At 41.6% G+C, this 27,358-nt stretch overlaps 1 protein-coding gene and 1 long non-coding RNA gene across 2 annotated transcripts in view; one reads left to right on the forward strand and one right to left on the reverse strand.

Moving 5' to 3' along the window:
- LOC146500033 (uncharacterized) overlaps nt 1–27,358 on the reverse strand; it is a 347,579-nt gene that overhangs the window by 185,012 nt on the left and 135,209 nt on the right. The window lies entirely within an intron of this gene.
- ints6 (integrator complex subunit 6) lies at nt 878–26,833 on the forward strand. Its single transcript, XM_085135968.1, has 18 exons — nt 878–2,270; nt 2,409–2,486; nt 3,100–3,249; nt 7,418–7,507; nt 8,351–8,534; nt 12,281–12,406; nt 12,717–12,868; nt 14,639–14,791; nt 15,533–15,665; nt 15,866–15,960; nt 16,057–16,167; nt 20,148–20,363; nt 20,687–20,813; nt 20,953–21,095; nt 21,174–21,360; nt 22,869–23,240; nt 24,700–24,793; nt 25,065–26,833. Exons 1-18 carry the CDS (start codon nt 2,160–2,162, stop codon nt 25,156–25,158), a joined length of 2,616 nt encoding a protein of 871 aa, XP_084992094.1. The 5' UTR covers nt 878–2,159; the 3' UTR covers nt 25,159–26,833.

Genomic DNA, 27,358 nt, shown 5'->3' on the forward strand with positions numbered 1-27,358 from the left:
TGGCTTGTCCAAGTAACTTCACATATGTTCTTGACTCACCATAGATTGTGATCAAGATTCCTTCATAGTAAAATGTAGCATTTCCGGTTCTGACTTTCATAGTAAAACCACAAACTATGGAGGGGGGGGGAGACTTTCATAAGTGGAGAATTACCACTACCCTAATAATCAATATCCATTATGTTTGGAAATGACGCTTTGTGCTAAAATCAACCAACACAAGAATGTGTTACATATAATATATAAGTCTGGGAAACTGTTTCGGAGAAGCAGTAAAACCTGTAATATAACAGTTGCACAAGAATGTGTGTTTTAAGTGTACACTTAATACATTTTTAGTTACATAATCTTTGAGCAAATGAAAAAACACTGCAATAGTGAGATGACAAAAAGAAAGTTGCATCAGTTAAACCTGCATCAGTCACAAGATAGTTGAGTGTTTTGCTTGTTAAATTTTAAACTTGAAAGTTAAGAGACACCGAATTGCGAAAGAGGAAGAATGAATGAATGAATCTGTGGAAAGTTAATTAATCCGTCAAATAACAAAGTCAGAGAGGCCCAAACAGAACAGGAGTGTCTCAGATTGGTGCTTAACCGGTTACTGTGCTGCTGTGCAAGCTACAATAAAGAGCTGGTTTATAATGGCAATAAATGTTATTGCAGCTGCAACTACAGTTTATCACACCTTGCACAGTTTCGTCGTTAAGATCGCCAAGCCACATGAAAGATTTTATTGTGAAAAACGTCAGTGACACACCGGAAGTTAAATTGTGTGTGCGCGCGGGCGCGCGCGTGTTGCTTCACATCAAATAAGAAGCACACAGACGTTCCTCCGCTTTGCTATCGCAAGCCACCGGATGGTTTCGTCTTGTTTTTGCGGAAGTGATGATATTTTCCAGTCAACTACATTATGTAAATTGTATTGCACAATCGTGCGCGTGTGGCTGGGTGTCATGTAGCATTAAGAGTGAACTCTAATCTGTCAAAAGGCTTATGTGTAGCCCGTTTGATGATATTCTCTGTGCAGTAACAGTTGAGGCATTATCTCACATAACTACAGATCAACAATAGCAACAATAGAAGTGTGATTCTTATTAGCGACATCTCTCTTTGTGTTTGTTTGATTGTTTCTGTGTCTTTTTCCTTCCTTTTACCTGCAAGTATGTCGCTCTTTGGCTATGGAAAATAAAGACAAAGTACAGACATTTCAGAGCTGCAGGGTGTGTGAGTGCGTGTGCGCGCATGTCAATCCCAGCGACTATTCAGCTAAACCTGTTTTCCTTCAGAGAAAAGGGGAGTCTTTATTTGGTCATCACATAAAAACTGAGTGCCATAACACCCGCGAGTAGTTTCTGTTTGCCCTAGGTGCATTCCTTGGTTGATATTTTACAGTTGTTTTTATATGATAGTGCCTCCAGTTCTCTCTCTATAGTCTTGAAGGGTTGTCTTTCACACTAGCCCACGCCCGCGCATAGGATGAAGTAAATGTTGATTATGTAATCAGATCTAAGAGCAGACACATGCCCGTTCCTGAATAACATCACCTCAATAAACTGCGGTAAGGCTCCGATAAAAGAGTGCATCGCCACATATGCTGTATTCTTTATCACACAATGTATGTACAGAATATTTTCCTTGCATTCCTGCCTCTCGGGCAAGCAAGCATGCGCATGAGACGGTCTGCTTTGGCCTTATTTGGATATGGTAATGAGGAGCCTGAAACCGCCAATAAGAAGAGAGTGTATATACACGTGACACTGCAAGACCGCTTGGGAGGCGGGGTCAGGCGCGGAGCTTAGGTTAAAACCAGTGGACAAGACAGCGCATTCAGTGTAGGGAGAAGCAGGGACTCACTGTGAGGGGGAACTTTGTTACTATGAAACTTAGGAATATTTACAAAATATTGTAAAAATTATCAAAATCCCTCGTGAATCCATAACCTGCCCCTAGGGTTTGAGGTTTTTAGTTTAGTTCGCCCGGAAAGGGCTTCTACACTCACTATTCTTACACTTTTTTGAAAGAATGTGTGAGACAGACAGTTAGCCAGCTAGCTAGCTAGCTGAGAGGTGATACAGGCGGCAGGAGAACAAAAGATTTTTTTCCGTTTTGGCCGGTTGTACTGACACCAAGTCCATGCAGAACGTGTCATTACCATCACAATGCCCGTTTTACTTTTTCTGATAGACACGTCCGCTTCAATGAACCAGCGCACCCATCTGGGCACTACCTATCTGGACATAGCAAAAGGCGCTGTTGAGACTTTTATGAAGGTACTGTAACCACGGGACACATTAATATTGAGAGATCCCGAGCGGGAATGCAGTTCAGTTCATCGTTTTGCTGTTGCAAGCTCGCCTGTCAAAGCTGATCTCTCGATAACCGTAAATAATTCTCTACTATTTCCACAGCTCAGAGGGAGAGATCCGGCGAGCCGAGGGGACCGGTATATGTTGGTAAATTTTGAAGATGTTCCGTTCGGGATAAAGGTAGAGTTTGTTTTCGGGTCATGTCCGGCTTTACATTGCGCAGATTGACTGTCCTTCCATCGCTGCACCACGTTGTGATCACTACATCAACTGTGTAGAGAAAAATCTTCAGGAGGAGCTTTCATACCCCTTTTAAAACATGGCCGACATTTTGTTTCAATGTGAGCAGCAAGGAACTCTGGGTGTTATTTATACAGCGAGGTGCTATCTAGGAGGGAGGGAGAGTAGAGGAGGAGGAGGAGAAGCGGGGATGACAGACTAGCCTACTTTACTTCTTTAGACCAAATTGCCACTTTAGTCACTGCACACATTGCGACTTTGCTACTTTGCGATTTTCTGATCTGGAGCCGAGCGCAGCAGCCTGGTAGAAACGGATCAACGTCCTGTGGCTGCAGTGCTGTCAAATTATTAGTCTGTGCAGATAGAGAGGAAGCGACCTATTTAGATATTTATTAGCTCAGACTCTCAATAAAACCACTAAAGTTAACCACTAGTTTCCTTAGAAGTTGCCTGCTGGTCACAACAGTGGGGTAGTTATTTAGCTTTGTGCATGTTATTAACCAGCTGCTATGTTGTGTTTGTTTGGGTTTGTTTTTGTTTTTTTTATATAAAGGCTGGATGGAAAGAGAGCCATGCCACATTCATGACAGAGTTGAGGAACCTCCAAGCAACTGGACTCACAACTATTGGCCAATCCTTGAGGAACGCTTTTGATTTACTCAATCTCAATAGATTAGTGACTGGGATAGACAACTATGGACAGGTATGTAGCAATGAAACAGGTGGAGAAGAAATCAGGCTCATAAAGTGCTAAATGCCCAAACAGACCCACTTCACCCACCCCCCCTCACCCCTTTCTGCTATCTCCCAGTCTTACAAGCATCAACCACTTTCATACTGTGGACCCACACATCCTCAGCCATACGACACAATCATGACAGCAAGTCCAAGCAGCAGGAGCAACGTAGCTTTCTTATTTTCTTTCTCCCCCCCCATCATTGATTAGTAACTTTAGTTTGTGTTACATATGTCACTGCTCTCATCAAAGACATGGAATTATTACACCTGCAAATGAGCTTTTAAGCAAGAAAATGCATTATGTTTTGAAACTCTAAGGATCTATTGCAGGCTCTGTCTGCACAAATATGCACTGAAAGCTAGATGCTTTTTAAAAATATATAGTTTAGTTGTATTTAAACTAGTGTAGGCTTGTGTCACTTCAGCTTTATGGCCAGTTAAAATGCACTGGATTATTATGAGAGGTGGTGCTAATATTTATATCCATTATTTAGTCCATAAATGGTCTGGCCACTCTGTGGTGTGTGTGTACGTAAACACAAAGCTAAACATAATTTTAATCAAGCTGGGATTTATTTTAGAGCTTTGGAATAAGACTTTTGCAGTTTTAACCAGGTCAGTCTAAATTATGTAGCTTCAAGCCTGTCAGAGGACTTTTGTGCTTTCATGATGAATCACCGGGCGAGGCGGTAGAGCGGGTCATCTACCGATCGAAAGGTCGACGGATCAATCCTCCCGTCTATGTGTCAAAGTATCCTTCGGCAAGATCTTGAACCCTGTTGCCCCCGATGCATCCGTCAGAGTGGGTGTGCGTGAATGTTTGGTGGAAGTGCTTAGCTGTAGATAAAAGCACTGTATGAATGCATGTTTCTGATTGGGTGATTGACAGATGTAGTGAAAAGTACTTTGAGTGTTCAAAAGTGAGGCGACAGGCGCTGTCATCTGTACCATGATGAACACACTCTTTTGTTTTTATCTTTTGGTTAATGTGAAAGCTCACTGATGCTGAGGTTGAAGACTGTCACCCTTTTCTTTGTTTCGCTCAAGTCTGCTTCAAAAATGGGGATCCATCTAACAAGACCGCAAATGTGAGGATATTGAAAAAAGCTCCTGGATACACGCTGACGGAAAAATGTGGTTTACTTTAAAATGATCGATGTTATTCCAGTTCCAGCTTAGAAAGATTTCCATACTGCAGCTTTACGACACAGTGGGCCTGATTTACAGCTGTAAGCTATTCACATAAAACTCATTCAGACTCAGTATTGCTAAGAAATCTCCAAGCCCACAAAGTCTGGAGCTAGTGCAGCGTGACGCTGGCCAAGTTTCCTCTTCAATTTAAACCCAGTATTAGTAGCTAAACGTATATTTGCACGATAAAGCCCACTGACTCATGTGTAACAGATGTTCAGATCTGCCTTTAGCTGTGCAGGGTTGCACAAAGTGACCAGAGAAACTTGACTTTTCTTTTTCTAATGAGACTAAACCAAAGCTGAAGCCAACAGAAAGCATATTGCTTGCGATTCAGCGTCTCCCCTTCTTGAGATTTTCTCATCTCCTGGCCAGCGTTGAAACTGAAATGCAATTTTTTTTGCATATGAAACAAAGTGGTCGTTATTAATGTAAGCTGTGAAGTCTAGCCCATACCCAGTTAGAGTGGTAGGTGAATCTGCACGCTTGTGGTTGATCCAGAATCTGGACATCTGTTTTCCTGTGCGGAGGTAAGTGGGGGAGTATGGGAGCAGCAATGAATGTTTAATTAGGCATTTCCTGAGTAATAAACAGAAGATCCCTACCAGCCCAGGTAATGCATACATGCAGCATGCATAATGCATGTCAGACACTCTTTGGTCGTTTGAAAAAAAAAAATACCAGCGACACGGTCGGACTGTCCGATTTTAAACAAACAAGCCAAGGTCGAGGTTACTGCGTCCCGCGCTGTCACTGCTGACCTCTAATTACAGGTTGATTTGACAGCGGCTATAATTTAATGACTAGTTCTCCTTCTTCTGCCTATTTCCAGCAGGAGGCTTGGCAATTACTAGTATGTAGTTTATATATGCTTATTACAAAAGTGGAGTTATTGTGAACATTTAAAATGTGAGCTGGTGTCCCTGTAGCCCAACACAAGTGTTTGGTGCTCCTAGAGGATATTTTAACGTAACAAATGTGTGTGGGCAGGAAATGCTGGTAACACTGAAAGCTAGAGGAGTGAATGAACTTGAGTCAAAATCTAAAAACCTTTCAGTACGTCATCTAAGTGATTACACAAGTGTAGTGGTGCTTAATAACTCCCGTAAGCTGTTTCTGCTGTCTTCTGTTTAGTTACCGTTTCCTTTTAAGTGAGCGTTTACCATTTAACCAGAGAAGCATTTCAAGGGAACTAGGAAGAGGGCGCTTCCGCATGAAAACACATCTAAAATGACTGTGTGTGCGCTTTTCTTCTGTTTTCTTATTTAAAGGGCCCTTTGTATCATAAGTCAGTGCTCCACGTCGTCCAGCGGGTGGAGCCCCGGGGGGTTAACGGGGGGAGATGGGGGAGTTAATATTGCCCTGGAGTGCTTCAGTCTACAGTAACAAAGAGTGCTCCAGGTTGCCAGGCATCTGAAATGACTCTCCCCTGGGAGATGAAGAAGGGTATGGAGGTAGAGGGGGGAGACGGCCGGCGGGTAATCCTGACACTGATCAGTTTCATTAAGAGCAGAAGAAAGGATGAACGTGAAGAAATGATATGGCCGGTGTTGTTTGGTGGTAAGTTAGGGTGTCAGCTGGAGTGATGGCCGGCGCTTTAATGGATCTCCATTATCATGGCATTGTGGCAAGCACATCAGAGTAGCGGTAGCTGACTGCATAGACGGGTCTTAAACATGATGAATTACCGATTATTTCTCCATTTGCTAATGTAATATCTCATTATCATCATTAACCAGTTATAAGAAAAGCCCACTGTGTGTTCTTCTCTTTGAAAGCACAAAGATGTCTTCAGATGACTTGTTTTTATCTTTCAAATCACCCAAAATATATAGATGCTGTCTTGTCTTTTACACGAAAAGCAGCTGGGCACATTTTGAGAAGTTGTCAAAAGGCTTTATTCTTACACCGGCTCTCCTGATAGGCTGTCGTCATGCGTCATCTATTTTTAATAGTCACATTTGGTTTTATTTAAGCTCAGGCAGCTGATATGACAGGGATAAATTCATGTCAAGTCAGCATGCCAGCTAAGAGCTCGATATCATGGAGGAATTTTTGAGGTGGGGGGGTTGCCAGGTTGTCATGGATACCTGCAGCACAGTGGGGTCTTGGTAGTATCCTGCTCTGTTTACTTTGGGCCGTTTATGTGACTGGACAGATCCATCATTCAGCAGAAAGCGCAGCCTACAGGTAGAGCCCAAACAGTGTGGCTCCACGTCCATTAATAACGGCTCTGGAGGCCCTTATGGAGTCACTGTGACTCTGCAGCGAAGTCCGGTTTGCTGGCAGCACTTGTCAGTCTTTGAGGGGTTTTTTTTTGTTTTCTTTTACGCTGTTACCTCACCTAGTGGCTCTGTGGAGATCCCACAAGGCTGATGCACAGTGATAAATGCAGCGCTGCTCCAGTTTAATTTCATCAGAGCGGAGCGCTGATGTCATGAAATATCACGGGGTCCAGCAGGAAAGAGGTTTTCGTGTAGCTCCTCGGATAATGAGCTCTGCTGTTGTGGAGTATAGAGTGAACATATACTGCAGACACTAAAGACTGAACTCTTACTCTGTTTTCCCTTTGAGTCGAGGTTTTCTATTTCACACACGCTCCTTAAATATGTCCCGTGTCATTTATCTGCTGTTTGTAACGATGCATTCACGGTGCTTATTTATGCGTCGGATCGCAGAAGGCCATAAAGCCACACTTGCTAAATGCAGGTATTAATGGTGATCACGTCTTTTGTAAGCACAGTTTTCACAGATGTGAGAGCAGCCCCGCTATTTTTTGTCTTGTTTTTTATAGCTTGTTTGTGTCTTCCTCATTTCTTTGTGCAGCGTGACCCTAAGTTGCCTCTGAGAGTGTAAATGCTGAATTAATTCGGCATGGTTTCGTTTTTCATTTAGTCTTCAATATGTCCTATTTTTTTTCTTTTGTTTCTTTCTTTTTTTAGGGAAGGAATCCTTTTTTCCTTGAACCTGCCATCATCATCGCAATTACAGACGGCAACAAGTTGACCAGCAGCGGCGGTGTCCAAGATGAGGTCAGCCTGCATCTCCGATCAGTAGAGCGTTCTGATTGGTTGGGTGATACTTTAGGAGTCTAACCGCACCACGTCAAACTTTACCAAACCCTCGTCCTTTGACTGTGATTAAGATGGCTAAAGTTTAAACCACACTGTGAAGTGCTTTATCATATTGTCCACTCACATAATAACAAAGCTACTTTTCATGCTTAGAAGTGTTATCAGTAGCTTTGTTATTGTCTTAGAAACAGAAGTTTGATGTACTTACTTATTGATTAATCATTTGGTCCTAAAACATCAAGGAAGACAACTTCCCCAGCTGACACATTCAGCAGAAAAAAAAACAAAAACCTTAATTTATTCTCATCAAAATCTAAAAATACCAATGATTTGAGTCCAACACCAGTAATATTTTAGGCATTTTTATTAAAACAGCTACTTTTTAATCATTGATTGCACTTCCTGTTTTGACCGATTAAACACTTGATCTTGAAAATGTAGAAAATAAAGAAAAATCATTGCTCAGTATGAAAATGCACTATTTTTTTTTCTTTACAAATGCAGTAAACAGTCATGTTTTCAACCTATGCAAACAAAAATTATAGAGGCAATTGCTTTTAAATTCCTTTAGCCCAAATTATGACAAAGGGTATAACTGCAAGGTTAGAAGTGCGAGCTGAGCCCTCCGTGCCACTTTAATACCCTGTAAATGAAGACACTTTATCAATACCGCCGTAAAATTGTTCATTTATTCCCCACAGTAGCCTAAAACAAACGGCGATATTAGAGAGAACAGCAACGCAGTAAACCTGTTCTAACGCAGGTCTGTCATCTCATCCTGTGATCTGTTTCCTTGTCCAGCTACATCTACCTCTGACCACGCCGCTGCCGGGCAGCGAGCTGACGAAGGAGCCGTTTCGCTGGGACCAGCGTCTGTTTGCTTTGGTGCTACGTATCTCCGGCAACGCTTCGGTGGAGCCCGAGCCCCTCGGCGGCGTCCCGTCGGACGATTCTCCAATCACCCCCATGTGCGAGGTCACTGGAGGTAGGCGGACTGATACGAGCTGCTGGTTGTTGTGTACTTACAGATCAGCTCTGATGGGCATTTCTCAGCTTTTAAGTGCACTCGGTTTGCCTTTTGTAGCTCTGGAGTTTATGTACTGATTTATATGCTTTATATGCCGAAGAGCATTTAAAGACAGGACAAGTTTTATGGAAGAGCTGCACCATGGGTAATGCAGTCTGAAGTGCTCGTCGGCAGCCTCCCTTCTGCCTCTGCTTCAGCATATCTCTTGCATAGCTCAGTGGTTTATGGAGGCTCACTTGCTTTATGTGTATTGCTTAGTGTCTTTAAATGAAGAGCAATATTTTCACTTTAAGTTGGTGATGTTAAGGAGTTGTTGATTGAATTATTATTATTGTATCACGCATGGAAACACGACCAGCATACAGCACTGTCTTCCTTCTCTCACCCCAACCGGTCGCAGCAGATGGCCCCGCCCCTCCCTGAGCCTGGTTCTGCCGGAGGTTTCTTCCTGTTAAAAGGGAGTTTTTCCTTCCCACTGTCGCCAAAGTGTTTGCTCATAGGGGGTCATATGATTGTTGGGTTTTTCTCTGTATCTATGAAGCGCCTTGAGGCGACTTTTGTTGTGATTTGGCGCTATATAAATAAAATTGAATTGAATACAAGGAATTACGCAATTAAACAAAATAACATAAGCCAGGTAGAGTAAGCTGTAGACATATTTTAAATGATCGCATGAACAGCCTAAGATTAAGAACACCATTTTACTGCTTCAGTTTAGTCTACAGAAGCAAAAGCTCCTTATTTTGAGTGAAAAATAAACAGATCAGATGTTTTCCTCTTGGAAGTGTCAGAAGCCTAAATTTTAAAGCAGAGCCCACTTCAACAGGGGACAGCCCTGAGCGGTGTCGAGGCACTGTCTTGCTCAATATTCAGAGTTGTGCTTATGGATTGCCAGAGAGGCACCTTTAACAGCCCAATGCAACTACACTGTGCTCTTATTTTAACCCCTGCTGGAGCTATTGTGGAAGGGTTAAGTGCTTTGTTTAAGTGTACTTGGGTAGTAATTGCTGATTAAGGTTAGAATGACTAGATTTTCCCACCTGGTCCATAATCGGACTGCCTTTGTCCTGTCAAGAGACTTCCTAGCCAGCGATTTTGATCTGTAATCCCCCCATCTCCAGAATAAGCCAAAGTCCGGCTGCCAGAACATTCACTTATAGAAGCAGACTTTTATCCCCTCTGTCTCCATTCCTCACGTAGCTTTGTTTTGGAAGCAGCTGGCAGGAGGAACGAACTAGAATGATGCTGATGGCAGGTTAAGATTAACCCATGCACACGTATAGAGAACAGAGGACTCCAAAGCTGCGCGTCGCAGCCGGTGGCGCTGAATGCAGAACATGACACAGGTCCATTGTCAGCGGCAGTCTACAGTACATGCTGCCTGTCCATTACTGCTGATGGCAGACCTGACACAAAGCCACAGCCTATTGAAATGAGCGAGTGAATGGGTGCACAACAAGGTCACTCGAGGTGAAGTTGAGTGACAGGAAGGCTAAGTTAGACCAGTCAGTTGTAGCTTTGAAAGATGGTTTTCCTGACTTTTTAAATTTTACACATGCGATTGATGGCGTGACAAAAACAGCAAAGAGAGAGAGAGTCACATTGCATGCAAATGCACTATTTGCATGTAGTGTAAAGGGCTGACATGGCTGCACAAAGATGAGCAATGTGTAAAGAAGAGAGCTCTTGAAGTTGCACTGCACCAGTAGCAAAGCGCTTCATAAACAGTGTAATGTAGTGATCCTTCTTAACCTCTTTTATTCTCGTTCATTTGATTTCTCTGACATTTAGGTGCATTACATAAACACCAAACTGCTGCTGCTGCAGTTTTTGGTCTTTAAACACAAGTTTTAGTGGGAACTTTTAATCCTCTGTGTCTCTATCTGTAAGATTAAATCTAGTCCTAGAATGAGTGAAGAATTCGATGAAGCTCTTCATTGGAAAAAGAGCTGAGAAATCTCAGCTCAAGTTATTTATAATTTTTGGTTAATTGTGCTACAGTCACACCAGAGAAATCGGTTACTGGAGACTCCGGCATGACTAAATTTATTGCATGCAATGAACTTGAGATTGTGTCTGAAAAGACGAGGACGAGGTGTACGAACACTTCAAAGAGACTTTGGTGTGTCAACGTAGAGATAAAAATGTAATAAGATGGAGTCGGTCTGCTATGAGTTTGTGATTCAATGGGTTGAAGTTAAAAAAAAAAAAAAGACACTGCAGACAAGTTGCGTTTGATGTTGCAGACTGACTCGGATCGATGCAGTCTGTCTGCATCGATATTATTTCCAAACCTTTGTCAATCTCTCTGAGATTAATTGCAGTCAGCCCGAGTCGGAGCGCAATTGTTTGGAGACAAGTTGCATCCCACTAGGTAACCTGTGCGATCACCATGTGTTTGAAAGTCATCACCCAGAGACTGAGTGTGGTGCACGTTCGACCTCTGGACGAGTTGGTCGCCAAATGCAAACATTTCAATGAGATGACCCAGCAAGTAGTAATTTCTTTTTTCCCCCCTAGTTTCGGTTAGATTGTTTTCCTATTTTTACCCAGGCACCAATCAACAGAATTATCTAGGGATGCACCGATACTGGTATCGGGTATCGGGTATGCCGATACTGTAAAATGTGTGTGTACTCATACTCGTAAAAGTTAACCGATACCATGAACCGATACTAACTTATTTCATTAATCAGAGGGTGGCTTGTCATTTCTGTTGTAGTTTTTTAGATTGGCCACTAGGGGGACATCCCGCGCTAAACAGGCACAGGGTTAGGCGAGTGAGACTGGCAGCTCCAGATAAAAAAGAGAAACTGGAGGCTGCTGTAGCTAGGCTAAACAAAATGTCAGCAGTGTGGAACAGCCAACTTTAACTCAGGTTTTGGAAAAGCGATGAAAAATGTCAAGAGAAAATCCACGGGCAGTGTGTGTGTGTGTGTGTGTGTGTGTGTGTGTGTGTGTGTGTGTGTGTGTGTGTGTGTGTGTGTGTGTGTGTGTGTGTGTGTGTGTGTGTGTGTGTGTGTGTGTGGTAGAAGTATCGGTTTTTGTGCTCAGTATCGGCAAGTACTCAGATCCAAGTATCGGTATCGTATCGGTTTGAAAAAATTGGTATCGTTGCATCCCTAGAATTATCAGACTTCTGTATTTTCCCTCTTCTGACTCACTATTTTTTTATGGCTCATTTACTCTGCGATTCAGTCTTAACCCTGTTCCAGCAGCAGCATGCAACTTTTAGCAAACAAGCTCTAATAGACCCACCGTACACTGTCTGACCTGCACCAAACAAAGCAAAGAAGACACAATTAGAAACTAGCTTACGAAAAACGTGGAACATTTAAAGCCAGATGTTATTTTTTAATTTTGTTTCTAGTATCTGCTCTAAAAAGTACAACAAATTATTATTAATTAGGAGTTAAAAAACACATTATGTCAGGATCTAAGTGGAAGGGTCTAAATAGACCTTTTTTCTAGGAAATGGACAAAATGTGAAAGCATGGGGAAAATGCATCCCGTGTTGTTTCTGTCAGTTTCTGCTGCTCCCAGTCGGCCCACAAATTCTATTAATTAAGCTTTTAAACGGCTAAACCAAAAAACATTTGAAATGATCCACAGTCAACCAAGGAAAAGCGTTTAATTTTAGCAACACCATTGACTCGCTCGTGTTTTGGGATCTTTATACTTACAGACGTGTGTCTTTGTTGCAGGTCGTTCTTACAGCGTGTTCTCCCAGCGTATGTTGAATCAGTGTCTGGAGTCTTTGGTGCAGAAAATCCAGAGTGGAGTAGTGATAAACTTCGAGAAGACGGGACCTGACCCTCCTCCGCTAGAAGGTAAGAGACACCTCTGTTTGTTTGTTTTTGGGTTTTCTCAAGTTGAATCGTCTTTTATTATAAAAGGAGCTTTTTGACATGTGCGTGCGTTTGATTAGTAGAGGAACTCTTTGCTCTCTCCCACTTGGTGTTTGTTTGAATCCATTCTGAGCTTTTCTTTCCTGTTTTTCATAAACATCTGGTGGGTGTCACTGTTTAAACTCCTGCTTTCATATTTAACTGCTGACACACTTGTCTGATGCGTTTTGTTTCATGCTGCATTTCATAAACCCCTTGTTTTTTGTTTTGCTTTGCTTATATTCCTGCACAGACACTCCAGCTGAAGTGGTGAAGTCTGGTCCGCAGCCTTGGCACTGCTGTCACAAGCTGATCTATGTACGACCTAACCCTAAAACTGGTGTTCCCATCGGGCACTGGCCCATCCCCGAAGCCTTCTGGCCAGACCAGAACTCCCCCACATTGGTAAGAAAGTTGTAGAAGAACCGACAGAAATATGAGATAAGAAACATTTTTGTCAATTTTTGGAACACATAATCTTTTTTTACTGCAGCAGATTAATGAAATGACAACCTAGCTTAGTAAAATAAATACAATGTCACAGAACAAAAGAGCCCAAAAAGGTAAAAAAAAAATATATATATATCTTTTTGGAAAAAACTTGATTATTGTTTATTTATTTATTTGTTTTTATTTATTTGTGTAAAAATAATATTAAAGAAGCGACTTTAAAGCCCTATAGTTCCTTTCTTGTATTTATATTTTGGACAGTTTTACTCTTGACAGCAGAATACACTTATAATTCTATAAAACTTAACAAAGATGTACTTTATTCCTAATTAATTTTTAATAATATAAGTCTTAATAGCCAAAAAGTGACCATATTTACAAGACTGGTATAGTGTTATTAGCTACGGCTAGCATGCTTGCTTAGCATGTTAGCCTTAGTGGTGCACTAACCAGTGTCTGGCTAGTTTTATGGCTAATTGGTGCTAAGTAACAGACTAATAAGTTTTCAACATTTCACTCTCTAAAACTGAAGTACAAACTTCCTGATAAATAAAATACTTCCTTTAGCCTGGTTCTGCCGGAGGTTTCTTCCTGTTAAAAGGGAGTTTTTCCTTCCCACTGTCGCCAAAGTGCTGCTCATAGGGGGTCATATGATTGTTGGGTTTTTCTCTGTATCTATGAAGCGCCTTGAGGCAACTTTTGTTGTGATTTGGCGCTATATAAATAAAATTGAATTGAATTGAATTTAAAAATGTTCTTAAGGTCTCCAACAGCAGAAAACATCACCCATAGGTTCAGTTCATTGACTTATATTAGCTGAGGTGAGGCCTAGCAAACAAGCAAGTACTCTGTAATTTTGTTATGAAGGGGATAAATGGGTACAGGGTTTGTTCTGTTTGTTTTTTTGTTGTTTTAATTTTGTATCAGGCTTTTGTAGATGTGATAATTTAATTGCTAACACTGGTTATTTTAGTGGGAGTCAGTGGGGACTGACTCTTTTAGAAGCAGCCTGCAGCGATACAAAGTAGCCGTATGCTCGATTATGAATCTTAAAATAGAAAAAATGTGAGAACAATAAAAAGAAAAGCACTTACTAAGTTTATTTTTTTCATGTTTATTAAAAGGCAAAACAAATCCATTATAGCTGTAATGTGCCTTCAGTGGCCATTAGATGATAACTCCTCTACAGGAGTTACAGGATTCAGCCCCACACGTTGTCACTTTCATTAAACAGCTTTTCTTCTTCCTGTTTGTTTAACAAGAATAATCAGTCACACTAATGTAACAGTAACTCTTATTAACTTTAACCATTTATTCCATAGCAAACAATGACTAACTCGTGGTAACAAAGGGATGACGTCAAACCGGCTGCAGTGATGTCACAGCTACACGACTGTGCAAACGCCCAAGCACAGATGAGCTGTAATCAAAATTAAACAAACAAAGAAGTACTCGTTATGATAGATCATGCATTGCATGTTAGCTATCAATCATAAGCTTTTCCTCTGCACACACATACTCTACACTTTCAGTAGAAATAGACGCATCAGCAGCCAGACGTGATTCTTTTTTCCCGAACTGTATTCAGACGGTCAACTTTGCGCATTGCTTAAACTTAGCTCAGATTAACAACACCTACTGGTGTTATTAGGCGCCAGCAGGTGTTGTTGATCTTCTTTAATATTTACCATAACATCGTGAATCTCTTTCTGTGTACCTTCCCAGCCTCCCCGCTCAGCCCACCCCCACGTCCGTTTCTCCTGTGTGGATGCTGAACCCATGGTGATAGACAAGGTGCCCTTTGATAAGTATGAGCTGGAGCCGTCGCCCCTCACACAGTACATTTTGGAGAGGAAATCACCGCACACCTGCTGGCAGGTACAGCACAGAAACCACAGAAAATAACAGCTGTTGAGAAGAAAGTTTGACATTAAAGCAGAAATCTGTGTTTTTAATCTTTACAGCCAGGTAGACAAAGAGGATTTTAATCTCTCACACATGTGATAAGTACTTGATTAGCTGTTCAGACATATTGAGACATTGATGTGTGGTTTCAGGTTTTCAGTGTACCAAAAAAATAAATAAGGGTGGCAGCAAATGAAGCGATGATTCGATTGCACGTCGGCATGCACAGACTGAGCTTTAGCACATGTGATTAGATCGAAACATCTTGTCTCTGCTGGTACCCGCACACTAAACTTTACCTGGTTTGTAGCAGGAACCTGAAAGTAAAGGTTGTCTCTGTATTCATCACTCGTATATTGATTTTGGTGTTTTTTCCCCATGTTTGGCATGAGTCGTCATCATCAGAGATGAGGTGGCAGACTTTCAGAATGACTTTTATATCAGCAATTACAAGAATCACGCAGTGAAAATATTTTCCTGACACTGACCAGATGCAGCGTTATGATATTGAAGGGCTAATAGTAAGTGGTAAGCAAGGAAGTGAGATTTACTTCTGCAGGATATTTAAAACCAAAGTGGCTTTAGACTAAAATAAAATGAAACCGACTCCTAAAAACAATCCAGACAGCATCAGCTGGTTCTGTTTTTGTTTGCTGATTGAAAAGTTCAAATGTCACAACTCACTTCCTGATTTGTCTCTTTCTGTGTTTTCAGGTGTTTGTATGTAACAGTGCCAAGTACAGCGATCTGGGGCAGCCGTTCGGTTACCTGAAGGCCAGCACCGCTCTAAATTGCGTCAACTTGTTTGTAATGCCCTACAACTACCCCGTACTTCTTCCGCTTCTGGGTAAGACCTGTGCATCCACCTCGTTTTTACTCTCGCTGTAGGTGTTGATGGGGAGTCTTTGTTTTGGGCTTTAGAAAATTTAAATGATCTGCTGCAATAGCAAAACAAATGACTATTTTTTTAATTCAGTTTTCTTAATAAAACATGTTCCTAATTATTGAACTTTCTTTGTGTGATCTGTTTTTGATCGTTTCCCACAGATGACTTGATTAAAGTGCACAAGTTCAAGCCTACCATTAAATGGCGACAGTCCTTTGAGAACTACCTGAAGACGATGCCTCCGTATTATATTGGGGTCAGTGGCCTTATTATAATGGCTTTTTTTGTGGTTGTTGTTGTTAATGTACAAAGCCGTGCCTGCACTGTTCTTACTGCTGTGTTATTCTCACAGTCGCTAAGAAAGGCTTTAAGGATCATGGGAGCACCGAACCTGCTAGCTGACAACCTGGAGTACGGTCTGAGCTACAGCGTGGTTTCCTACCTGAAAAAGCTCAGTCAGCAGGTTAGTTGTTAATATTAAATCTACTCCACAAAGCTGTGCTTGTTGCAGTGTCTGTCAGTTGTCAAGCCTTTCTGTTTTCACTCAAGTCCACATTGATGGATTTTTATAGTGTAATTTGTAGTTTTGGATTATTTAGGTTTTTTTTCTAGTTTTCTTAATTTAAAAAAAAAAAAAAGATAAACACCAGTCTAGTTCAAATGTTTTATCTCAGTTTGATTAGTATTTTAATATCTTAATTTTGGTTTACAAAAGTAACTTGCAAAGAAACCTGGTTTTATCATGACATTTTTATACTCACTGGTCACTTTGTTAGGGATATCTGTTCAGTAAGGGATATATCTAATCAGTAGGGGTGCAACAATACTCGTATCGATATCGAACCGTTCAGTGCTTTCGGTTCGGTACGCATATGTATCGAACAATACAAAATTTTAAATTTATTTTATCAACTTTACTTCTGACGATGCTGTCTGTGTTGAGCGCTCAGTGGATCTGCGCTTGACAGTGCAGCTTAGGCGGAGTAGTCGAACGCAGATTCACTGAGCGCAGGACAAGCTAGCGAGACAGAAGTTAAGCTCTGTTGCAACATGGCAAATTGAACCTCCCCCACCCTCATTCAGATCTGGCGTTTGGAACTATTTTGGTTTTCATGTGAAGTATGACCCTGAAGGTAAGCTTGTCATGGACTAAAGTAAAACAGTATGTTGGATGTGCCAGCAATGCTCAATTACATTGGTGGGAACTAGTGTGTTAGCGCAGTTAGCTCGTTAACGTGTTGACGCCGGCCAGCCCCACGCACGGGGCGATCCGCGGTAGCTCGTTAACGGAGATTTGCCGTGTTGTGGCGTTAACGTCATTTCAGATTAAAGCTGACAGCACTAGTGGGAACACAACGAATATGACTGCACATTTACTCCGACATCATCCTCGTGCAAAGACAAGTGGAAGCAGACAAAAACAACAAGCACGCATGCTACAAACTTTACCCGAGTCATTTAGTCAGCCGTTAGCACATGATTGTCCTTATGGGGACCTGATATGTTTAATATGCTGCTGAGAATATAGCCCAGAAGAAGCGTATAGTATAGCTTTTATTTTGGAAAGAGACATTTCTCTGTAATAAACTCTCTTTTCCAAAGATGAGTGATTCCTCAATCAGATAGATTTATTTTTTTATTACTTTGTTGTTTCAGCAACATTAAATTTAAAAACTGTACTTTTGAGTTAAAATATATATTTATAATTTTAATAAATGACAAATTAAAAAGGCATGAACATTTTTTTGTATCGAAAAAATATCAAACCGTGACACCAAAGCATCAAACCGAACCGTGAATTTTGTGTATCGTTGCACCCCTACTAATCAGCCAATCACATGGGAGTACCTCAGTGCATTTAGGGTTGTAGACGTAGTCAAGGCAACCACTCATTATTATCAGGGTATGCAGAAGAGCATCTCTGAACGCACAGCACGTCATACTTTGAATCAGATGGGCTACAGCAGCAGACGTCTGCACTTGATGTCTCTCCTGTGGCTAAGAACAGGAAACTGAAGCTGCAGTTCACATGCACTCACCAAAACTGGACAATAGAAGATTAGGAAAAGGTTTCCTGGTCTAATGAGTCTCTATTTCTGTTGCGACAGTCACTGATGGTCAGAGTTTGACATAATCAGCGTGAAAGCATGGATCCATCCTGCCTTGTGTCAGTGGTTCAGGCTTCTGGTTGTGGAGTGATGCCTGATTTGGACTTCTTCAGGGAGTCTTTGTAGAGCCTACAACAGAACTTACATAAGTGGCTGATGTCATTGCCGACATTTATGCTCGTGTGTCCCAGCAGTCTCCCTCCAGGGATTTGCTGAGATTATAGTCCTTATATTAATGCTTTGATTATTAATCCTTACATTGAGATGACGATTGTTGCTAAAAACTGCACAGGAGGAGTCGACTGCACCAAGCAGCCCAGTCATAATAGTTGTGGGTCACGTCGACCGGGCATGTTGTTGTGTTTTTCATGAGGTTACGCTCTAGATCATAAATCCTCTGTAATGGTGTAGGAGATATTTTCTTGGCTCACTTTGAGGCCGTAGTACCAACTGAGCATCGTTTAAACACCACAGCCTGCAGGAGTGTTGTTGCTGACCATGTCCATCCCTCCTTCTGACAACACACAAGCTCAAAACATCTCAAACTGGGATCTTGAGCATGAGTTCACTGTAATGGCCTATTTGCATTGTCCTAATTTTCTTTAGCATTGATTAAAAAGTTAAAGAAAAAAAGAACAAATGGCTTTAAATAGAAAATCGATATCCACGTCAATCAAATCATTTCTTTCATTCATTCACTTATTCATTCAGTGCTTTAAATTGCACTCAAAAGACATCACAGGCATATGCAGAGAGCGTCTGTTAGCACAGTTATACTTGATAAATTGAACTGAAAATGCTCCACTAGATTTGGACTTTGCATCAATACACTGTCAACTGAAACAAAGTCTCTTGGCTGAGTGGGGGGCAGCTTGTGTACGAGTCCACGGGCTGATAAATCATTTTGTGCTTTGTGCTGCTTTTCTCTCTGTGTTCAATTCTCTGTCAGCGGCTACATTTTATGACGAAAGAACAAAAATGTTTATTGTGTTGGAACGTGTCACAGCGATACATCACATCCTTAATTTCCAACTTACTGTTATTTTAATGGTTATTTGGTATTAGGCACCAGCTATTTTTGTTGTTGTTGTTTTTAATACAAATATGTTTTGTGCTATTTAGGGCTGCCACAAACGATTATTTTGATAGTCGACTAGTCACCGATTATTTTTGCGATTAGTCGACTAATCAGATCATCATCCATTGGACGTAAAAGTACAGCTTATTGCACCAGCAGCATCTGCTCTTATATAACTATCATTAGCTTACAGCTTTAAGTGTTTAAGGTATGTGCTAACTAAAAATAAAGACAAGATGATAGTTTGTTAAATTTTAATGAAATTTGCAGATTGTTTCGGTGAAGTATCTAAAATATAACAGGACGCCGGAGTATATTCTCGAGCATCTCACACTTCTGATAATCAGTTGTCTGTTTGACGTTTATTCAGCTGTATAAAAACTATAACTTTAATCTCAGCAAAACCGATTTACTCAGGAACAAATAAAATAAAAAGCCAAACAACATTTTCAAGTTATCTAAGTGACTTATATATATTTAACCTGAGTAGCGAAAGACGGCGGTGGGTTTGAAAACGATTTGCCGGGAGTCCGGTGTTCTCACGGCTCTAGTGAGCCTAGCCCCCGGCTAACTATCGAGCTAGTGGGTAACAGACGTCTCCGAAAACGTCGGAGCGCTTTTGAAGATATGTGGTGTCTTGATAAACTGAGCAGATATTTGAGGTTTACACAGCTACATTCTCGCCTGAAAATATGTTAAACGTTTATTTTGTGACCCAGAAAGAATAATAAGAGTAATATTAAAACTAACTAGCTGCCGCCATTGTTGGAAACTGAGCTGGGCTGCGCTATGAATTCTGGGACACAGCTTCTTCTTCTTCGGGGTTTAACGGCAGCTGGCATCCTTGTACATGCAGTGCTGCCATCTTCTGTTTCAGTCCGTTATTACACTCTTAAATCCTACTACTTATTCCTGCGTCTTTTGGGATCTTACAAAGCTTCAAACGACGCGTCGACTATTAAATTAGTTGTCGACTATTTTGATAGTCGACTAGTCGACTAATCGTGGCAGCCCTAATGCTATTACAGCTGTCTTTCCTTGTGTCAGTCATTCTTTGTACCCGCAGGATAAACACTTATAAAGCAGCTTATAGCTTTGCACAGCTGCATTGTAATGCATTTTAAATCTTCTCTTCAGTTTTACGTGTTGCTTATAAATCATTAAGTTTCTGCATTTCCCTTTTTCCTACTACAATAATCAAGACACCAAATAGGAAGGCATTTCTGACCAGAAAACCTAATTTCCTCATATTTTCAGACAAAAATCGAGTATGACCGTCTGATCGCTTTGATTGGGAAAAAGCAGCCGCCGGAGCCTGGCCTCAAGGTGCGATGGCGAGGCGGAAGTATATCTCTAGCCCAGCGTCGGGACTTCATCCAGCAGCTACAGAATCTCACAGGAGAGGCCCCAGCTCTGCCCATGGAGCTTAACCCCAAAGAGTTTCAAGGCTTTCACCTGGCACTGCTCAACAAGGTAGTGTTGGATTATTATCTGCATTTCTTCAGCATAATCCCATTCATCATCGGGAGCTGTTCTGACATGATTATACACATGAGCATTGGTTTTTACTGTCGAGCGCCTGTTTAGATTCAGTTGGCGAGGAGTTCCTTTTTGAAATCTCACTCTGTGCCCAGATTCTTCAGGCTTCTCCCCCAGCTGCCCTCCTGAGGCTTATAGCATTGCTGTGTTTTTATGTAGTTGGTTTGAGCACTTGAGGGCTTTTGAAAAATGGTCCACGCTCTCAGAATGCATCTGTATATCCACTCTCCGGTGTTTCTGTCTGCTGTCGTCCTCAGAGCCTGAAGCCTCAGAGTTTTAGGAATCCGTACGACATCCCCCGCAGCCACCTGCTCGACCAGCTAAGCCGAATGAGGAGAAACCTTCTCAACACCAGCGTCTGCACTGTCAGAGGCCACGACTCCGGTAACCCGCTGTGCAAATCATTTCCCCCACTTATTTGGCTGTGATTATGCTACGTTGTGAAAATAATTTCAGCGTAAGAAGCAGGTTAGATGTATTGCTGTTCTTTCCATTTTTGACAAAGCATCTGTTTCCCTTGCAGACCAGCTCCACAGCGTGCCAATCGCCCAGATGGGAAACTACCAAGACTTCCTTAAAGCTGCTCCCCAGCCCCTTCGAGACGCGGACCCCGAACAGCCCAAACGGTTGCACACATTCGGCAACCCCTTCAAACTAGACAAGAAGGCAAGTCTCCTTTTTACTCTTCTCGTTTTCTTATTGGTTACAATGACAAATGTACCATTTTCCTCACTTCCTTTACAGGGCATGATGATCGACGAGGCAGACGAGTTTGTGACCGGCCCTCAGAACAAGGGCAAGAGACCTGGCGACAGCAACAACGTGCCGGGCGGAGGTCCAAAGAGACGCCGGTGCATGTCACCTCTGCTGCGATTGGGTAGAGCCTACACCCCTCCAGTGTCCCCGTCTGCGAGCCCTCGACACTCAGCAGGTACGATCTAAGAGACAGTCGCGCATCTTTTCTACTAATATTGTAATTCTTAATAATGACTGATGGCGTGCTTCTAGTGCCGAGTGTACAACCAAGTGTACTGGCCTAATAATGATTCAGTAATTATGGTATCTTAAGAAAAAAAGCACATTTTTTTGATAAATTTAGGGAAATTGGTCAACAGGGTAGATTTAACACACAGAATATAAAACTCAAGGCAGGAAAAATGTTGTATTAAACTGGGAGCTTCACAATAAATCCCCGTTTCCAGTTAGTAGAAACCTTTAACCCTTTAAAGCCGGTCAGAGCGGGCACGCTCTGTTTTGTGTAACTATTTTTAAATCCCTGTAGCTCTGCAACCACGTAAGCTAGCGCAATAAATTTTTTTGCATATGAAACCGGAGGAGTTGTACTTACATCTTATGCCATCAGCTTGTCCTCGGTCACAGTTTCCTTCCACATATAGCTTTGCAAAAACTGCATAAAAAGCACTTGCAGCAACAAAAACATAATATTCCAGAAACACGCTTTGCCGATCCGATCAGCTGTTCATAACACTTCCTACGTCCATCAGCGTGAACTATCGCATGTCTGCCATGACCTGCCTGAAACCGGAAGTGACGTCATTTTCGCTGAAATGTAGTTTTTTACCATCAGGGCCTCATGAGCCTATACTGGTGTTTTTAAAAGTTATGTTTGACTTTATGACTTTCTGTGTGGTTTCTGGGATGCTTAGGACTCATATTGCACTGCTGGAAATAGTTTATTTTGATGCATATGCTGTTTTTTTTTTTTTTTTGCAAATTTGCATTATAATATTTATTTTCGTTTTTCCTGCAGTGTATAAAAATTGGTGTATTTCAAAAATAAAACTATGAAGACACTCAAAATAAATTTCCTGTGGTGGGAAACTATTTTGTGCAACTTTTTTGTATTTACAGTTTTGAGGGATAAGCCTCTTAAATTTCTCTAACTAGAAATATATGTTAAAAAAACAAAAACGATTTTCAATTATTTTGTAGTTTATTGCACTTTTTTTTTTACAATTTATGTAATTTCTATGCACTTAATGCAGACATATTATTAAAATCTGGGTTATAATGGTTGTATTGATGTATAGCAACTTGAAATGCTCCCAAAAATGGCTCCACAGCATGTAAAAATATAATATAAGCTCTGGCAGACTTGGTTCTGTGGTAGGTCTTAAAGGGTTAATGTCCACATTATGTTGATAATTCAACCATTGTTGATGTGCAGTGCTGGGCAGTCCAGTCTTTCTTATACATTTGAGCACTTCAGCTTATGTTACAGCCTCAAGCTCGACAGATTCACTCCAGGCTCACTTACAAATTTGATCCCTCTGGCTCTTAAACATGTGCCAATGTGTAAAATTGGCCCCGTGTTCAAAGAGCTTTGGGATATCGTCTGCAGGGGTTAAGGCACGACCCGTCCTACACAGCCGATCTGGATTACAGTGAATGTTTTTGGTTTTTTCCACCTTTCTGTAGACATGGACGTTAACGACGGTGCGCCAGAGGCAGACCTGATCATCAACCACGTGGATCAGAACCACTACGGCTCAGACCGGAACTCTGACTCGGAGGCGGACCGTCCCTCGAGTCCCGCCGACCTTCAGGAGAACCACACTGCTGCGGATCCTCAGGTGACGCGGCATGGGGATGAGGACGAGAACGGGCAGACCCATCCAAGCGAGCTGCCGCTGGGCAGCGAGGGAGAAGCGGAGATGGTGCTGATGGACGACCAGGTGCAGCACTACATTACGCCTTCGGCTCTGAAGAAGCACATTCACACCGAGACGACGAAGGTCAACAATGAGCTCAGGTCGCTCATCACCAAGGAGATCAGAAAACCTGGCAGACGTATGTATCCAAACCTGGTCTATAGGCAGGGAGGACAAAATAATAGAAACGGAGAGCAGCTACCACTAACTTTAAAGAGCTTTTTTTTCCTCATATGTAACCATGGTAGCATCTAAAAGTCACAAGTGTGATTTAGGGATGCACCGATACCGATACTGGTATCGGGTATCGGGGCCGATATTGTAAAATGTGTGTGTACTCGTACTCATAAAAGTTAACCGATACCATGAACCGATACCAACTTATTTCATTAATCAGAGGGTGGCTTGTCATTTCTGTTGTAGTTTTTTAGATTGGCCACTAGGGGGACATCCCGCGCTAAACAGGCACAGGGTTAGGCGAGTGAGACTGGCAGCTCCAGATAAAAAAGAGAAACTGGAGGCTGCTGTAGCTAGGCTAAACAAAATGTCAGCAGTGTGGAACAGCCAACTTTAACTCAGGTTTTGGAAAAGCAAAGAAAAATGTCAAGAGAAAATCCACGGGCAGTTAAAATAACAGAGGCTCGACTCATTTTATCGCTCTGGATGACCAGCCAACGTGGAAAAAATAGGATTGCACCGTCTTCTCAGCATACTCGAGCTGAGATATGAAGTATAATAAATAAACAGAAGTGTTTATTTATTATTCTGAAAGCTCGAGACAGTGCCAATAGTTCAGTGATATTTTGTTAAATTACAATGTGGAGACTCTGCAATAATTTAACAGAAGTGCTTATTTTTCACTTGAAATTTTTTTGTGGTCATTTTTATTAAGATTTTATTTTTTATCGGCAGAGAATAAAATAAAACCTGTCTTCCAATTCATTGCATTTGTGTGTGTGTGTGTGGTAGAAGTATCGGTTTTTGTACTCCGTATCGGCAAGTACTCAGATCCAAGTATCGTATCGGTTTGAAAAAATTGGTATCGTTGTATCCCTAGTGTGATTGAATCATCACCTAAACAGATTCGAAGCTTCAGCTTTTATTGCAGGGCTGCTAAATTGAAGATGCTGCTTTCTATTTTATGCTTCCTCGTTACATCTTCGTCTTGTTTTTGTTCTAGAAGAAACCACATAAACGTGGTTTTTCATGGCACTTAAGCTTTGGTTTGTCCAGAAACAAAGCTGTTTTTCTTAAAAACAAAGCTAGGAAAAACAGCAGGTTTGCATATCTGTGTGTAAATTTAAAGAAGCAAACTTTTTGTTTTTCTTTCTTTATCTCTTCTGTTGATTTGACCGTACACGTCAAACTAACATTGGACGTCACTCTGGACTTTGAAAACGTGCTGTGGAATGTTTTTCTTTTTTCTAGTTTCCTTTATTGATTAAATGATTGTCAAAGAAGTCATTCAGATATGAGTGAGAACGCCTTTTATCTTGTTTATTATTAACATTCAGCTGTACACATACAAAGGTTTGATTCAGTGGATGTGCTCTCCTTGAATCGACTGAACCTCGTTCGCTTTGCTTTTTCTGTTTCAGACTACGAGAAGATTTTCCTCCTCTTGAAACAGATCCAGGGCACTCTCGACACCCGGCTCATCTTCCTCCAAAACATAATCAAAGAGGCAGCCAGGTACAAAGTTCAGCCCTCCTCCTCTGATGTCAGAGCGATATTACCTCTCCCCTAATTTTTTTTTTTTACTTAAAATGAGCTGCAAACAGAAAAAGGGGGACTGTCTTTCTTTATAAGCTCTCTTAAAGTAAAGTCTGCATTTAAAACATCTGCAGTTTCACGAACCGAACAAAATGCAAAGAAACAAAAATTTTCTGTTCATGATCTCCTTTGCTACAGAGTTGTTTTTAAAAGGCAAATGTTAACACGTGTCGTTGCTTCTTCTGCAAAGGTTCAAGAAGCGCGTTCTCATCGAACAGCTGGAAAACTTCCTCGAAGAGATCCACAACAGAGCCACTAACATGAACCACGTGGACACGTTCTAACGCAAACTCATTCCCAAACTGAACTTACTGGTAACCAAACCGGGCAACCCTCCACGTCCCCCTCAAACCACCACTCCTACTGTACCAGGGGCCCCTGCAGAGATGAGACGAGGCGACATCCAGCTCCCAAAGCATCGCTTCTTCACTGGACTCCTTCATTCATTTAATGAGCATTATGCTTGTGTTGTTTGCACAGTAATCCTCAAAGACAGTACTGACCCTGAGTAATGCAGATGCATTTTTCAGACTTGCAAAAAAAAAAAAAGATGAGCGAGGAAGCACATATCGCTGCAGGTGAAGTGTGAAGGTGAAGGCCTATGCAATGACGTGTTTGTCCTGTGGACAGTTTGTACAGGAAGGTTCTCTGAACCCGTCCTCAGATGTTGCCCTTTAATTATTCAGCTGCCCTCATCAGATTTTTCTTTTTAACAAATGTGAGTGGTTATCTCTCAGACAGGGGTGCTGAAATAAACAAGGGCATCTCTGCAGAGGGTCAGATGACAGCCTGTGTGTGGATGTAATGTCATGTGACAGTGTGACTGGACTGATAATATATAGGAAGGGTATATCGGCACGTGTGGTTGTATTTTCAGACAACTCAGGGTCAAATGGGATCCAGCGGAGATGCTCATGAGAGACTTTGCTCAAAGTCACGATTCAACTTTTTATTTTCCCCCTGTGGTGTTATTTCTGATTTGTGCAGGATAAGAGTCCGGCTGTTCACTTCTCAATTGTTAAAAATGACCTTCTGCTTTCCACCAAATGGACCGCTGAGCTCTCGAATCAGAACAATTGGGCTTGAAACATTGAATCTGATAACATGTCGTCTTCCTGGCAGACTGATGCTATATCAGTAGTAGCTTAACTTTTAGACTAAACCACCAGTTCCTGTTCCCTTTGCGGGGCGGGGGGGAGGGGAAGAAAACAGATCCACAGCGATCGTTGCATCTGGAGACAGTCAACTTTAAAAACACAAAACTGTCTTTTGCAAAGTAAAGTCATCAACGCGGGAAAAACAAAAAGCTCAGGAACTGACACATTAATGCATCACAATCAGCAATAACATCGGAGCCCTCCTCCCTGCCCTTTCACTTTGTTTTAGCCCGAAACAGCCGATATGCAACACAAACGTCTCGTCTGGCGGAGTGTAGATGAACCGAGGTGTCGGATGCCAGCCTGTCCCAGCGTGCTGGCTGCTGCCAAATAACTTAACCCAGCCCCTAAACTCCTTTTCCCGCCATGAATCTCAAAGCAACTTCTTACCACTTAAAAGCAAATGCACTTGTGTACATTTGAGAATCTTTATTTATGTAATTTAAAATGAAAAAAAAAACAGCCTTTAAACTTCTTTTTTTTTTTAGGTCAGGCTTGTTTAATGTTCTCCAATTTACACAAATAACGTCTAGAGGTCAGGAGTTGGTTTCAGACTCAGAGGGCAGCCCTCTTCCGCTCCCTCCCTCCTTGGACAGGGACCAAAATCTGCCATACTTGTCTTTGTGAAGAGGCCGCTACCAAAAGAGTATTTTGAATACACTGTAAAGATGTAAATAACCCTAGAGTACTATTTAAAGAGAATGTTCAGTGGAAAAAAAATGGCCTTTTTGTAAGTATTTCCATGAATAAAGCTTCTATTTTACACTGTGAAGGGCCATGTAAATAAAGTGTTCTGTAAACATGCGAGTCTGCCTGCTCTTATTTACGCACGTCGGCCGTTTCGGTAACGTCCCTCTTCTGTGGAACCAGCTTCCAGTTTGGATTCAGGAGACAGACACTATCTCTACTTTTAAGATTAGGCTTCAAACTTTCCTTTTTGCTAAAGCATATACAGTGGGGCAAAAAAGTATTTAGTCAGCCACCGATTGTGCAAGTTCCCCCACTTAAAATGATGACAGAGGTCAGTAATTTGCACCAGAGGTACACTTCAACTGTGAGAGACAGAATGTGAAAAAAAAAATCCATGAATTCACATGGTAGGATTTGTAAAGAATTTATTCGTAAATCAGGGTGGAAAATAAGTATTTGGTCAATAACAAAAATACAACTCAATACTTTGTAACATAACCTTTGTTGGCAATAACAGAGGTCAAACGTTTACTATAGGTCTTTACCAGGTTTGCACACACAGTAGCTGGTATTTTGGCCCATTCCTCCATGCAGATCTTCTCAAGAGCAGTGATGTTTTGGGGCTGTCGCCGAGCAA

Source organism: Neolamprologus multifasciatus, chromosome 16 (genome assembly GCF_963576455.1).
Source record: "Neolamprologus multifasciatus chromosome 16, fNeoMul1.2, whole genome shotgun sequence".
NCBI classification, from domain to species: Eukaryota; Metazoa; Chordata; class Actinopteri; order Cichliformes; family Cichlidae; genus Neolamprologus; species Neolamprologus multifasciatus.

What these genes read in the sequence shown, in the direction of transcription:
- ints6 (XM_085135968.1), top strand. Translation starts at nt 2,160, where the DNA reads ATGCCCGTTTTACTTTTTCTGATAGACACGTCCGCTTCAATGAACCAG. An exon ending in ATGTTCCGTTCGGGATAAAG is followed by an intron (nt 2,487 to 3,099) that starts GTAGAGTTTGTT and finishes TTTTATATAAAG; the next exon opens with GCTGGATGGAAAGAGAGCCA. An exon ending in GAGCCCTCGACACTCAGCAG is followed by an intron (nt 21,361 to 22,868) that starts GTACGATCTAAG and finishes ACCTTTCTGTAG; the next exon opens with ACATGGACGTTAACGACGGT.